Raw genomic sequence first — 15,697 nt, forward strand, 5'->3', positions numbered from 1 at the left:
GTGCACGTAGATTGGCTCGAACACCTGCTTTCAGTTATTTTGGGTATAAACCTAGAGGTGGTGGAAGTGCTGGGTCGTGTGGTTCCTCAATGGTTAACTCTTTGAAGAACCACCAAGCAACACACTCATCGGGTTTCAGAGTCCGAATCTTGCAGCGCCCATGCTAGCCTGGCCCCCGTGACCCACGAAGCTCACCACCCTACACCAGTCCATGCTCATGGAGGGGCTTTGAGCCCATATCCAGATTTTTTTAGGTAAGGCCACAGATTCCTGGCTGCAGCATTATTTATAATATTTTAAAAAGAAGAAAAGGAAACAATGTGAAATGGTGAATGAGTTATGTACATTCACATCAGCTGATATAAGTCGTGTTGTAGGAGGAGGTATGAGAGAACCTTCTGAGATGTGGAAATGGTTACAACTACACTGTCCAACACAGTAGCCACCGGCCACATAGGGCTAATGCGGCTGAAAACCGAATTTTACATTTTATTTACATCTATTTAAATTCAATCATAAATTTAAATAGCCACCGGTGTCCAGTGTTTGCAATATTGGATGGCATAGTCGTGGAGGAATTATTTAGTGGCCTGGAAAAATGTTCATAGTAACTTAAGTGAGAAAATCAAGTAGTTTGTTATGATCCTATTTTTATTTTGATTTGGTTTTTAGCAAGGTTTATTGAGCGATAGGAAAGTTATAGTACAAAGCTCCCAAGGAGAGAGGGGACCCAAAGGGGTTGCCCATGATCCTGTTTTTGTTAAAAAAAAAAAATACATAAGCATGGAAAATTACTGGAAGGACACATATCAAAATATTTGTCACGTGCTTATAGAGCTTTTTGTGTTTATTTGTGCTTTTCTGTCCTTTCTAAAATGCTGACAATATGTATTACTTTAACATTCTATTGTGGCTTAAATAATACAGTGAAGTATGTAAATGTTTATGGTGCAAACTGATGAATTTGTGCACGTGCACACACCTTCGTAACCACCTCTCAGATCAACGTGTACAACGGCTCCCGCTGCTCAGAGAGCTGGTAACACAGATCAGCCGTTTGTGAGTAGGCAGGTCAGGGGCATTTAGTGCACGGACACCTTGTGCAACCACCACTCCTTCTAGCGCCAGAGCATTCCAGCAACTTTGCAGAAGGAAACCCCAGCCCCGTTTGCCGCCACCCCCCATCCCCTCCCCCCGCCCCTGGCAACCTCGGCTCTGTGTTCTGTTTCTGGGATTCACCTGTTCTGGCTTTTAGTTTCGTAATCAGAACAGTTGTTCCTTACCACCGCCAAAGATGATCAGGGCTCTTCTGAGCCCTAAGCGCAGCGGGCCCGTGGACGTCTCCAGAGAGGGGGATGGGTTTAAGGGTGGACTTCCTGGAGGAGGAGGGAGGCTGGGGCTGTCTTCTGGCCACTCGCACCTCCCATCAAACTCTTGTCCTCCAACAGGCAACTCATCACCATCCGCAAAGCCCACCTGCTTTCGCGGCTGCGGCCGGCCAGCGCCAACACCTACGAGTACCTGCAACAGCAGCAGATGAGGTGAGTGGGCGGGGCCTGCCCCACAGAGGCCCTCGAGCCTGCAGCCCTGCGGAGACGCCCGGCTCCGGTCCCAGGGCAATGCCAGCCACCTGCAAGGGAGCCATTTGGGGAGGTGGCTGGGCAGAGATGGCCCGGGAGAGGACCATGGCAGAGAGGAATAGGCATATTTATTGGGCATCTATTATGGGCGGAGACCGTTGGGGAAGAATTCTCATTTAAATCTTACCGCTCCTGTGAGCTGAGATGGACCGGGCTGCCTCCAGTTGGAGGAAGGAAGCGAGGGCCCTGGCCTCCACTCATTGCGCTGAGCGCTTTGCCCTAGCCGACCTCGGCGAATCCTTAAGCCTTCCCTTTGAGGTGTATTCTGTCTTCACTGCATTTCATAGTTGAAGAAACTGAGGTTCAGAGAACTTCAGCCACCTGCCCAAGGTCACAACTAGTAAGTGGCAGAGCTGGTGGCTAGACCTGCAGATCCTGCCGCACCTGGCGTGCTCCCTGGGTCCCAGCCCCACCGTCAACCTCCTGACCTACCAAAAATCACAGCCACATGAAGGGGAGGGCCATGGGGGCCAGGGCCCGACACCCTTACTTTCCTATGCCTGACTCCTGGAGATCAAAGGTTAAAAGCCTTTTGTTGGTGGGACAGACCAGGGCCCCCAGGGGTGGCTTGGTGTGGGGGAGCATAGGTTGGAGCTTGGTTTTTCCCCTCTGCCCCGACTGTGCCTGTCCGTATCCACCTGCCAGCGCAGAGTGCCCCCAAACTTAAGCTGGAAGAAATTCCAGTCTTGCCTTGCCACTGGGCGGGCCCTTGAGTCCATCCTGGTGCCGCTCTGGGGCAGAGGGTTCTCCCAGTAGCTGCTGTCCTACCTGCCTACCCCAGGGAACACTGGCGGCTACAGCAGCTCCGGGACCTCGGAGACCAGGACAGGAGTCTGGATTTGCTGGGGTCCCAGAAGGACTGGGGCGACGGCCCCGGCAATGATGCCAACTTCAAGTTCAACTCCTATGACTTGTCAACACTGTACCCCTACGGGGACCCCGAGGTGTTGGACTATGACACCGTGAGTGTGGCAGATGCCCTGGGCATGGGCGACCTGGGGGGAGGCCGTGCTCTGTCTGGTGAGCCTCTGTATGTACTAGAGAGGCAGGGGAGGACACTCCCTGACCTGGGGCCCGGGCCATCTAACAGGCTGAGGTGGACATTCTGGGAGTGGACGGGATCCTGTACAAGGGCCGAATGACCAACCAGGAAGGGGCACGGCCTTGGACCAGCGTTGAGAAGGAGCTGGCAGGTGAGAGGTGTCAGGACTTCCTGGGAGCCCCTGTCCTGGATGTCCTGGCTTGCTGGGGAACATGAGGAGGTGCAGGCTGGGCTTTGAGCTGGCCCCATCCCGGACTGGGGGTCCTCACACAGCCACTTGCATAAATGGGGTTCTACTGTATGCCAGGCACTGCACCAGGCACTGGGGAGGCAGTGGGGAGCAAAGAAAGATAGGCTGTCACCCCAGGGTTTCCACAGGAGTGGGAGAAGCAGACTGTAAGCAAATAACGTGAAGGTGAGGATCCATTGTTTGGAAAAGCAGTGAATAGCTGACCTGAGGGGAGGGCCCTGGAGACAAAGGATGCTGGCCTAAGGAGGGGTGCCAGATGGCCTCACGAAAGAGGGATGCTGAGCTGGGGACGGCAGCGTTGTGAGAAGGACATCAGTCCAAGGAGAGGCCTCTGATGAGGGAATAGGGGTTAGCTGGATAAAGGGGCCAGGTGGAAAGAGAGCAGTCCAGGTGGAGGGCATAGCAGGTGCAAAGATCCTGTGGTGGCTGGAAGCCAGGCACAATTGGAACTCCGGAAGGTGAGTCTACATGTGGTGGAGATTGGGAAGGGGTTGGGAATAATGAAGAGATGTGGACACACCCTGGAGACCTGTGTCTTATTGTCCCAGGTAGGTGAGCATTGGGTTCGTGGGGGACACATGGAACCAGTCATTCCGATTGCTGTAGCATCAATGTCCCTGCTCCAGCTGGCTCCTACTGGGGACCCCAGTCCTCAGCCAGCATTGGGCCAGCAATACCAGAAGGGGTACCTTCTCTGCACACCCTTCGGGGGTTTCTCCTTCTGGGAAGAGGAATTCTTGGTTTTGCCCTGGGTGGGAGCCATACACTGCCCAAAATCAGGGTGTCCCAGAGCTGTGCTCTCCCCCGGGACTCTGGGGGAGGCTCCTTCCTGCCTCTTCCAGCTTGCGGTCGCTCCACGTGTTCCTTGGCTGGTGGCCGTGTCCCTCCAGTCTCCACATCCGTCTTCCCACTGCCTTCCCCCTGTGTCTTTTCTTCTGTCTCCTATAAGGATGCTGGTCCTTGGGTTTAGGGCCCATCTTAACCCTGGATAAGCTCATCTCAAGATCCTTAATTAAATCTGCGAAGACCCTTTCTCCAAAAAAGGTTATATTCATAGGTTCTGGGGGATGTATCTTTTTGGGGACCACCAGTCAACCCAGGAGGGCAGGACACCATCCGAACCCTGCATTCCCCGGCACGGATCTGGCCCATGTGGCTTTCATGGCTCGTCCTGGGCTAGGCTCAGCCCCCAGGAGTGGCTGCTATTAGGAGGAGGCTCAGGGTAAGCTTCAGGGGTCAGCAGGCAGGGTAATAACGATGGTGGCTAATATTTAACGAACCCCGACTTCTTTCCAGGCTCACACTGCCTCCTTTCCGGTGAGGCATTGCACAAACGCAGCCAAGGGCTGCTGGCTGGAAGTGCATCCTTGGTGGAGGGGCCCTTCTCCCCGCTCACACAGCAGACAGGGCTCCCGTCCACCCACCTCCCCTGGGCTGTCACCCAGAGGGATGGGGCTTCTCTCCCCACAGCTCATTCATTCTCAAGACCCATGCAGCAAAGCCGGCCTGAATCACAACACCTCAGCTGCTTTGTCCCGCTTGGGGGGCAACAAAGTCTAACCGGTATTAGAAATCAATCAGAAATCCGCCTGTGGCCAGATCTTTTGACCAGGTTGCTCTTACCGCTCATTTACTTACTCGAAAGAACATTCTGATCCAAAACAGGGTCAATAGCTAAACCTAAAGGAGCCTGTTTAATACCCCCCTCCAGGTCCAGCCTGGCCCCCAATGCATGTGTCCAGGTCACCGTTCAGCATGCCCTGCCGTTTACTCAGCCCTTTGCCAGGTGCACAGGGGACACTGAGGGGCGTCTGGGCAGCCTGTGCCCTCCGGATGCTTGCAGTGAGTCAGGAGCTCAGGCCAGGCCAGGGGAACAGCTGGTCCCCTGTGAGCTATGCCCCCGCAGGTGGGGGATGGACGGGCTGAGGCGGGTGGTCAGCAGGCTGGACTTTCAGAGAAATGCCCTGGAAGGAAGGCTAAGTTGGCAGGGCTTGTGTAGGATGGAGGAGAAGGTGGCAGGGGCGGGCGCCAGCCTCAGCCCATCTCACCTGCTTTGCGTGAACTGCCTAAAACACACACCTTGACCGGCACCCTCCCCAGCTCAGAACCTGTCCGTAAGAGTTTCCTGTGGCTGCTGTGACTAATTCCCGAAAACCAAGGGGCTCGACCCAAGTTTATTTTATCTTAGTTCTGGAGGTCAGAAATCTGAAATGAGTCTTACAGAGCTAAAATCAAGCTGTCGGCAGGGCCGGTTTCTTCTCAGACTCTAGGGAAGACTCTGTTTCCACCTGCCAGGGGCCTCCTGCATTCTTTGTCTTGTGGCCCCTTCCTCCAGGTCAAGATGTGTCCTCGCTCTGACCTCACTTCCGTCCTCACCTCCCCTTCTCTGAGTCTGACCCTCCGGCCTCCCTCTTCAGAGCCTTGCGATTACGTTTGGCCATCTGGGTCATTCAGGATCCTAGGTTTTAGGAGTTAGGGCGGGGACATCTCCGGGGCATGGCCCTCAGAGTCCAGGCTCCTTGGCCAGTCGAGGGAGAGGGGACGGGCTTGTCCCCTGTCTGCCCCTCCCTCCAGCATCTCAGAACTGTTCACTGTGTCAGTGAGCCTGTCCACTTCTGGGCCTCTGCCCATGCTGTGTGCCTGCCTCGAGGCCCTGGGGAACCTTTCTCATCTGCCAGAGCTTAGGGTCCCTCCCTGTTGAGAGCCTCCCAGCTTCTCAGCTTCTGGCTTCTGCAGAGGTGGGAAAGCCGCAGAGGAGGGCCTGGGAGGACCAGCTGTCCAGGTCAGGAGTCGAGTTTGTGTTCTGACCTATAGAGCCCGAGGCATCGGTGGGACCTCAAGGAGAATGTTGGGTCAGAGCTGGGTTTCCAAGCCTCACTGTGTCTTGATTTTGCACCTGTGCCCTGGGCCCACATCCCTCACCTGGCAGGGAAGCAGTGAGACAGTCTCATGGTCAGCTGGTTGGCTGGTCCTGCTTCAGACCTGTGGAAGGAGCCAGGTGCCAACTGGTGATTAGAGCGGGGGACCAGGGAGTACCCCTCAGCTGGGCATTAGTTCCTACGCAGAACGCATGAAGCACACTGGTGTTAGTTCTTAGTTCAGGCTCAAGGAACAGTTGATGCAGACCTCGAGACAGAGTTAGGAACGCAAGAGGTTTGGGGTGGGGGTGGTTAACAGAGAGGGGGAGGAAAGGGAGGAGCAAGCAGAGACCCTCAGATAGTAAGCAGACCTGACTGGGTCCAGGCCAGCCCCTTGGGGAGCTTCTGAACAAACACTCCCCAGCCCTTGGCCAGGCCCTGTGCTCCCCTCCTTGGCCAGAGCTGCTAACAGCCCCTGAGGTGCCAAAAGGTGGAGGCCATGGGCTCCCTTTGCTCCTGCAGTTGAACAGTGAGTTCTTCCTTAAAAGGGAGATGCACACAGCCCTGGTCACTCGGCTTGTCATTCCCAAGCCCTTATTGGTGCCACGTGTGTTTTAGGTACCACGGAGGAGACCCGGCGTGGACAAAACAAAGTTACTGCCCTCTTAGAGTTTTTACCCCACGAGGGACCATAAGATATACATAAATAATTCGGTGCATAAGGTGAAACATGGGAGTGAGCTAAAGGACTCTTGTAAGAAAGGACATTCGAAGCAGGAATTGTCAGGACACTGAGGGAAGGACACAGTCTCTGGGCACAAGGAACAATCCCGTGTCCTTCATGGAAGGAGCTTGGTGCCCCTATAACTCATCCTGAGGGGCAGGTCTGGGCCCTCACGGACATCTTCACTCTCATGCCACCACCCCCCTGCCACGGTCCCAGCTCTTCTCATGCAGCCTTTGGTCTGGGTGGCCAGTCATGGAGATTCTTGGCTGGACACGGAGAAGGGGATGCCTTGGGTTCAAAAGTGAAGGACGGAGCCAGACCCGAGAGGCCAAATACTGTGCAGTGCCCGGTCTGTGAACGGTCTGGAACAGGCACACTGCAGAGACAGAAAGCAGGTTCCTTTTTTTTTTTTTTTTTTTTAAGATTTTATTTATTTATTTGACAGAGAGAGACAGTGAGAGAGGGAACACAAGCAGGGGGAGTGGGAGAGGGAGAAGCAGGCTTCCTGCCGAGCAGGGAGCCTGATGCGGGGCTTGATCCCAGGACTCCAGGATCACGCCCTGAGCCGAAGGCTGAGCCACCCAGGCGCCCCAGAAAGCAGAGTCCTGGCCGCCAGGGGCTGGGGGAGGAGGAGGACGGGGAGTGAGTGCTTCGTGGGCACAGGGTTTTCCTGGGGGGCATGAAATGTTCTGGAATTAGGTAGAGGTGGTGGTGGCACGTCACTGTGAATGAACTTCATGTCACTGAATTAATTGTTCGCTTAAATGGTTGATTTTGTGGGGTGCCCGGCTGGCTCAGTTGGTGGAGCATGACTCGATGTCGGGGTTGTGCGAGCTCCATGTTGGGCATAGAGATTACTTAAAAAAATTTTTTAAGCCCATTAAGCGTCTGCCTTCAGCTCAGGTCATGATCCCGGGGTCCTGGGAGCGAGCAGCAGGCTCCTTGCTCAGCAGGGGGTCTGCTTCTCCCTTTCTCTCTGCCGCTCCCCCTGCTTGTGCTCCGTCTCTCTGCCAAATAAAATAAAATAAAATAAAATAAAATGAAATGCATTGAAATGAAATAAAATCTTAAAAATAAATAAATGCTAATTTTGTGGTATGTGAATTTTACTTCAAAAAAAAAAAAATTCACACACAGGATGAGGGACGGGAAGGTGGGGGCGGGGGCACGATAGCGGCCTGGCCCCAGTGGGAATATCTCTGCCCTGAGAAACTGTAGACTCGGGAAGGAAGGAAGAGGAGGCTCCCGCAGGGCCTGAACAGCAGGTGTGTGGAGCAGGCCGGGCTGGTCTGGGGCACAGAAAAGGGCCTTGGCAGGACTGGGCAGGGCCTCTGGGAGGGGACGGAACTCTGCAAGAGCCCTCACCGGTCCTGTCTCTTCCCCTCTCTTTTCCGTGAAGCTGTGAAGATGCCACACCCCCCAACTCGAAACCTGTATGATCGTGAGCGCCCGAGTACCTTTTATGGTTCCATCTACCCCCGTGAGTACCTGCCCCCCTAACTCCCTGGCCCAGCTGGGATTCTGGCAGGGTCTCTGGTGCCCCCCAGTCCCAGCCTGGGGCTCTCCTGCCCCACCTCATGCGTCTCTCACCTGCTCTATGCCAGGGCCCAAGACGGCCCCTTGAGTGTCCCCCACCCAGCACTCCGCTCCCTGGCCATGGCCTCCAGCCAACCTGGGCTCCTAGTTTACCCTTCAGGGGTGCCATCCCAGGGGTTGAGGCCCGATATCTGTCCGCAGGTGTCTAGCTAGCTGCAGGGGTGGTACAAGGAGCGCATTCATTCTCCTGGGCCTCTCTGCCTGGGGCCCCATGAGCCGGGCTGGGGGGGACTCCTCGGATTCCTCTCGCCATGCACCAGGCATCTGCGGGTGCCTGACGGTGTCCGAAGCACTTTCTCCCTTGTTAGCCCATGCAGTCCTCAGCCCTGCTCTCCTGGTTGACAGTGTGGAGCTGGGGCACAGCACCCCTGATCCTGGACTCCAGGTCCATGTCCAGATCAGCCTCCGTTTCTGGTGTCATTTATCTGGGGTCACCCCCCGGGGAAGTTTAGGGTGCCTGGGACTGGGCGAGCTGTGGGAAACCACTTCCAGGCTGGAAGGCTCGGCTCCTTAGTGGGTATGACCCCATCCGGCCAGCCTCCCCCGGGCATGTTCCTGGGACATATCACCGACTTTCCTGCCCCTCCCAGCCCTGCGCCCCCACACCAGCGTGCGCTCCGGTGCCTCAGGCCCCCCACCTACGATGCCAGCTCGGCCTCCATCGCTGCCGCCCCTGCCACTGCTCCCGCCACTGACGCCATCCCTGCGGGACCCCCAGCAGGCCCCAGGGCCCGCCCGGCACCCAAGGCCTCTGCGCCTCGAGTCCCGAGCCAGCATGCAGCCCTCCGAGGAGCCCACCAATCCGTGAGCCCTGCGTCCTGCACCCCTACTGCCCCTCTTCTCCCCTGCCCACAGAGACTGGGCCCTGAGCCTGGCCTGAGGAGGGTGCAGGGGCCCTGGACCTGGGGGAGGGGCCTCCATAAGGGACTCATTTTGACCCAGTGGCTATTTTAACTCTGCATATAAATACACACAACACAATCCTCCTTATCCTACACTCCGTGGAGTACACAGCTTTCTAGATTGAGTTTTCCACTAAGCCAATTCCTTGACCAATTTTCAATACAACAGCTAATGTGCTTTTAAAAACAGTTTCCTTTTTATTTTGCTGAAATAACTCTATCAGAATCAGTTCCAATTACAACTGCTGCCCACGGACGTTTTCTTTGGGGGCCATTATTTCTAACAAGACCAATTTTCTCACGGGAACCAAATTTTACTGTGTGCATCCTTTTATTTCATGTTGATTATTCCCACTAGTAATTATGGTTATGAATTGGATATTTTTAAAACCTGATTGTTTATATTTACTTTTTTGGCCAATCCATGAGGAACTTGGAGCAACAGCCCTGGAATATTCCAGGACTGCTCTCTCCCACTGAGGGCTGGAATCCCGCACGCCTGTGTGACATCCTTCTGGTTCCTGTGCTAACTGCCTGTGCACTTGGAACAAAGAGCAGACCAGGAGGTCGTAATGTCCTGATCTGGCCATTTAGTGGGCAACTGCCACCGTGCACGCCTGGCTTGATTTCTTCCCTTTAGGCGGCTTGTTCCTCCCTCCTTCTCCATCAGCTTCTCTCCCTCTTCCTTTCCACTCCCCGACTCTGCCTAGTTGTGTTCTCTATGCTTTTTGTACTTCTGACATGTCTACCACATTACACAAAGTCTAAAAAAAGTTCCCTCTGTGTGGTTTTGGGCCATGACCCTACCCCCAACATCCACTAGAGGCCCCCAGGACTGCCAGGTGGGTAAGGGGGTCCACCATGGGGGGAGCCAGGGAGTTGGTATGGGGGAGGATCCCCGGGCTGGCGGCCATCAGAGTCTGGGAACACTGTGTACCCTTCCCCAGCTCCTCATCCGTGACCACTCCCAGACCCTGACTTCTCTTTTCTTTCTTCAAGGACTGTGTTTAAATGAGGCCAAGCCTTTCCTGACCCAGGCGACTTACCTGTTCAAGATGCCTTAGGGGGAGCTGGCTGGTGCAGTCCTGGACCCCGTACCCACACCTGTATCACAGATGAGTATTTTTGGCAACTTCTCCCCAGAATAAAATCTTTCACTTTTTTGACTGTGGATGAGGGTGACTGGCCTGGTGCCCTCTTTGGAGGGTGGCCTTGTCTGCTCCATGTGGGTGAGTGGACCTGTTGGTTCCTACTCAGGCCCCCACCCAGGGGTCAGTGTCTCAGAGCCACCAGCCAGAACCACCATGGCTAAGTCCCAGTAGAGAATCAACAGCAAACCTTCTTGCCTCTGCTACATTTTCCACCGTGGCAAAGTGTCCCGAGGTGCCTCAGCCCTGTGTTCTGGGAAGATAGGGGGTCTGAGGGCAGGGGTGGTGGTGTGACCTGCCCAGGTTTGCTCAGGGAGGCCTCAGCTCTCCATCCAGCCCCCGGTCAGGAGCTGTCCTCCTTGCGTGCTGTACGTGGGTATGAGGGCCCCAACTTCCATCACCTCCTATAGCAGGAAAGGGAGGTGTGGCCCGGGCTCAGGCAAAGCATCCCATGCCAGGCTTGTCCCCTGCAGCCCTGATCCTCAGGCACCCAGACACACCCAGGCTCAATTCTCAGACCCTCTTATCCATCCCCACTCGCCCCTCAAAGCTGCCTTCCCAGCCATTTTTCAGTTTTACAAAGGGAATCCAACCAGTTGAGCTGGTTCCTGCAGTCCAGGCATCGAGGAATGAGGCCCAGGTAGGTCACTATGTAACCATTTGCATTTCGACGGGCTCCTCAGTGTTTAGGAAGGTGGGGACGCCCACCAGCAGCCAGTCAGGAGCAATAGCAGAAGACAACGGTCCTGTCCCCTGTAGAGGTTTTGGGGGAACAAGCCGGCCTTTGGCCTGGTCCCAGATGGGAGCTGCACACAGAATCCTTGCCCCTCCAGATTCCAGCCCCAGAGGGTGGGGCCTGCAGGAAGCTGGGAGGGAGGTGCTGCACCGACCCCTGGACAGGTGCCTCAGGAGGGCAGCCCACCCCATCCCAGCAGGGAAAGGTGCTTGGGGGAGCAGACAGAACTGGGATGGGGTCAGCAGTGGGGGAATTTGAGAAGGCCCTGGATCCAGCCTTCTCCCCTGCCAGGGGGACATGGCTCCTGGCCTGCGACGTGGCAGCAGTGCCAGGCTGGACAGGGGGTAAGATGACCACCTGTCCCAATCTGCCTGGGAGTGAGGAGGACGAATCGATCATGTGGGTAGGGAGGCATGTGAGCTGGCCCGGTGGAGGGCTGCACAGATGAGCTGGGCAGGAAGGAGAGAGAGATGCCTCTCGCCAAGCAGAGGGTCCTGCTTTGAGGGGCTGCTGGAATGGAGATGCTGAGAGGTGACCACCCTGCACCCCCACATATGGCCCCACAACCCACCGATGCAGGTCAGAGGGCCACCAGACATTTCTCCCTTTCAAAGACCATGAACTCCTTAACTCTAAGGTACCAACAACCAACGACAGCAATGTGAATCCCACACAAGAGGATCAACATTGGGAAAAATGTACTGCCAGTACCCAGAGCAAGTCACCAAAAGTGGGAAGTTGAGGCGCTGGAAGTGGGCCTTCCGTGCAGGGACCTCTTCCAGACACTAAATCAGCACACACTGGTCTCCCTGGCCTGACTCCTGACTTTCCATGGGCTTGGGGGCTCTGGGTAGAGAACCAGCAAACACACACACAGCCACCAGAGAAAGGCCTCTCTTGCTCATGGCTTCACCAGGATCCACAGGAACCCCCCCCCCCCCAACAGCAGTATGTGCAGCGTTGTCACCCAAGACAGGAGAAATGGCCTCGGATCGCAGAGCAGAACTCCTCCCACAGGCTCCCCGCACCTCGGCCTCGGCCATCCTGGAAACGGGTCTGAGAGGACCCAGCGCCCCCACCCCTACAAAAGCGGAGTTGTTCTGAGGCGCATCTGAAACACATATATTGCCCAAACAGAAGCTGCCCCTAAGCAACCGGAGGCCTTTCCAAATGCAGGAATTGGAAAGAGCCTTGCCTCAAAAGATCTCCTTTTGTCCAGCCCAGGCAGCCTCCCCAACACTGACCCCAGGAAGTAACCAGACTCAAAGCTCCTATCTGTCCTCAGATGAGTCCTGCTATAAAAGCCCCTCAGAGACTTCCAAAGCCATGCCGGCCCTGCCCACCGCCGGGTTTGGGGGCCAGCCTTGGGGACAGCGTGGTTTTGTGCCACCGGCCACAATGTGTTCTCAGAGAGCCCTGGAAAGACTCTGGGGACCCTCAGCGGCGCCCCTGGGAGTGTCCCCTTCATCCGAGAGAATCTTGGAGAACAAGCCCTTCTCTTTTGAAAGTTGTCTGAAGGAGGAGCCCTGCCTGCCCACAGAAAGCGTTTGAGGGTCTCCATTCATGCGCCAGGTGCCCCCCTCCGCCCCACGGAGCAGGCCTTTTACTTGAGAAGCTCTTCCTGGTGAAAAGCAAGGTCCCCTCCAGACTCCAACCGATCTGGAGACAGGAACTGGACACACACGTCTGTGGCCAGTGGAGTGGACTGGCTGACTAGGGGCGGGCTGGCTGTGTCCCCACTGTGACGGTCTCCTTCAGCCAGCTGTTACAAACGTCCAAGGTAAACCAGAAGTGAGACTTTTTGTGCAAACTCGCCGGATTTTAAAATGTTGGCAGGCCATTCAGAAAGACATGGAACATCTTGCAAGCCAAGCAGCATGCGTCAGGGCACGAGGAGTTGCAAACCCCTAAGTCTGCATGCCCAGGTGTTTTAACGGCAGACTGGAAAGACACACCCACTACCTGTCACCTGGGGAAGCCAGAACTTCATCCCACATGCTGCCACGTCCACTCTTCAGAAATGAGGCAGTCAGAGCTCAAATCGTCCTTTCAAGCAACGCCATGGGTGCGCGTGGTGTTTAGAGCAGACCTTTGGAAACGGTCACTTGAGCTCAAGTCCGGCAGGCAGTTGGGGGGGTGACCATGCCCAGAAGAAGCTGGGCTTTGAGGTACCAAGGCCGGTTTCCCAGGAGGCACTGAGATGAAGGACCGCGGAGGATGGCTGCGTCTGTTCCCTTCTGTTCCTGCACCAGCACCTTTACTTTTCATCCAGTTTACACTGGAACATGTAATAGATGGTTACTGACTCCTTCAGCTTTGTGTCTGAGCTTCCAGCCTTGGGGAAGTTGAGGAAGGTTCCGGGTTCTCTGTTCCCAGCTCTGGCTCCCCCACGAGTTTGGCCCACTTTTGCAGCCTTTCCTTTGCCGGTGAGATGCTCAGACCAGGGGCTCCCAGCACACCCGGCAGGGCCTCTGCATTTGCTGGGAAGTTTGGGGAGACCCCAGGTCCGGCCCTGCTCTCTGCCCCCCTTGCTTGGGGCACTGATGAAAAATCAGATTTCTGGGTCCTCCTCCAGCGCAGCTGCCTCAAGCACCCAGGGGGGACCCTTATGCCCTATAAGTTTGGGGTCATGAGTCTGGTGGCTCCTGCCTCACAATCACCTGGGAGCTGTTTGAGTAACAGCTTTGACATAGAGTTGGTGTTCTCTAAAGTTCACCCTTTCAAGGTGTATGATTAAGTGGTTTTTATTCCGAAGCTGATCAACCAATATCCTGCAGAACGTTTAAAACACTGTCAGGGCTTCTCTCCGGGGACTCTGATGCCGTGGGATCTGGGAGTCTGTGGTTTCTTTTTACGGAGCTCTCCAGAGGCTCTGCTGTGCAGCCAACTACGGGAAGCCCGGGTTTAGGGGACATTTTGCTGTGTCTACATACTTCTGGTTGTCACAACTGGGGGACACTACTGGCATCTAGTGGGTGGGGGCCAGGACGCCCCGTGGCAGACAATAATCCAGCTTCAAATGTCCAGTGCCCAGGCTGGAAAACCAGGACCTACAGGACCCTCAAGTCCTTTCCAGCCTGATGTGACCACCTGAAACCTCCAGGCCAGCCCATGACAGCCCCCAGACACAGAAGTGCACCTCATCTCCCACAGATCAGCACTCAGGAGAGATGTGTAGGGACACCCCTCAGGGTGAGCTCAAGGTCCTACATCTCTAACAGAACTCCGAGGAGCAGGACTGTGGTTCATTTGCAGCGCCCCTGCTGGCCTGCCCCGGGTTGAGCCTCCGCCTCCGGGAGCACACATGCTTGATGGTGCCCGGTCTCCTATGGCTGACACACACACTATCCCAGTCATCTGCTCACCAGGACAACCCAGACACACGCACCCCTACAGAGAACCCACACACACATACTTGCCTCTACATCTCTCCTGCCCCTTGGGGGTGTGTGTGTGTGGCAGTTACCTGAGCATTTCCTCCCATCAGAAGGCTGTGGTGAAGATTCAGGAGCCCCAAGACACCCTCACCCTTACCCTGCCCCCCCCTCCCCCCCCTCCTCTCTCCACAAGAACCCCTCACAGAGCTGTGCTCCTCCTCTGGCCCTCTTCCCAGAGGAGGGCTAGAGAGGCTGCTGGAAGGGTAGGTTTCAAGGTGAGGACACGATTCCAAGACAGAAGCAACAGCTGGAGTGGGGGCCCAGTGGTCAGTCTTCAGTAACAGCCAGAGAGCAGAGTTGTCCCCTGAGCCTGTCCAGGGTCCAGCAGGGTGGAGACAAAGCTGGGGAAGGCAGGTAGTGGCTCGGGGTACACCTGAAACAGGAACATCCTCATCACAAGGCCCAGCCCCTCCCTGGGAGCAAGGGCAGGACTGCCAGTGGGGAACACAGAGAAGACGTCAGTCAAGGAGACCTTCTGAAATAGAAGAAACTCTCCAACCAAGGTGCCATCCACAGAAGACCAAGGTGCCAGGCAGGTACCAGGTGGGCGCCGGGCAGGCTATCCTAAGTTAGAGTGAGGTCTGCCTATACTGAAGGTTGGGCAGAGACCTTGGCCTCCCTCCTTCCCCAAAACCCAGCCCCTCATAAGGGGTGCAAGGCTGAGGTTGCCCCAGGAAGCCCCTTCCCCAGCAAGGGCAGCCGGGGGGGGGGGAGGGTTTGCACAGAGTGGAGCACCCTTGGCTTCTCCCGTGGGGTAAGAGCAGGTGTCTGCCCCAACCTAGCATGGGAGTGGCTGGGATCCTGTCTCTTCCTCCTAGGTTGCCAGTCTCCTTCGTGACCAAAGGTTTGAGCTGCAGGTTGGACTCTGCCCTGGGCTCGTCCTGTTCCTGTCACGAGCCCCCACTGGCTCTGCATAGAAGATATGCACCTCCCCAGGGGGAGGGCCCTGCCCTACCGGCATGTTTGCTGGAGGTTGGGCTTGGAGAGTCCAGCCTGCAGCCAGCCACTGGGACCCTAAGACACTAAGGAAGGTCCTATATGAAACCCAAGCAGTCCGGAAGGCAGTTGTTAGCCCTGGAGCTCAGAATCAGTCCAGCTGGACAGAGGGGGGCAGGATGGGTAGGAGACAGGGATTCTGGGAACACAGGCCAGGAACCAACTTCACGGGATGAGCCTTGGACGGGCAGAAAGGTTCCAGAGCCATGTTGTGGTTGAAAAACACAGCAGCAGACAGGAGCCCCATGGAGCCAGGAGGGACTGTGGGGTACCCTCTGCTCTGGGCTGTCAGTGCCCTGCCTCTTCACATGGAGCCAGCAGGAAGCAAAGCTCAGGATGCGAGGCAAGACCACAGAGGCTGGTGG

The 15,697-nt window shown here is 55.9% G+C and overlaps 1 protein-coding gene across 1 annotated transcript in view; it reads left to right on the forward strand.

Moving 5' to 3' along the window:
• Positions 1–10,177, forward strand: part of CUNH16orf96 (chromosome unknown C16orf96 homolog) — a 35,256-nt gene extending 25,079 nt beyond the window's left edge. The window contains exons 13-18 of the mRNA XM_026520490.4: positions 1,449–1,541; positions 2,422–2,602; positions 2,731–2,833; positions 7,917–7,997; positions 8,704–8,917; positions 10,015–10,177. Coding sequence (XP_026376275.2) covers positions 1,449–1,541; positions 2,422–2,602; positions 2,731–2,833; positions 7,917–7,997; positions 8,704–8,917; positions 10,015–10,030 — 688 coding nt within the window. The 3' untranslated portion in view covers positions 10,031–10,177. The remainder of the gene's footprint in view (positions 1–1,448; positions 1,542–2,421; positions 2,603–2,730; positions 2,834–7,916; positions 7,998–8,703; positions 8,918–10,014) is intronic.
• The last annotated feature ends 5,520 nt before the right edge of the window (positions 10,178–15,697 follow it).

Source organism: Ursus arctos, unplaced genomic scaffold (assembly GCF_023065955.2).
Source record: "Ursus arctos isolate Adak ecotype North America unplaced genomic scaffold, UrsArc2.0 scaffold_2, whole genome shotgun sequence".
In the NCBI taxonomy this organism is placed as follows: Eukaryota; Metazoa; Chordata; class Mammalia; order Carnivora; family Ursidae; genus Ursus; species Ursus arctos.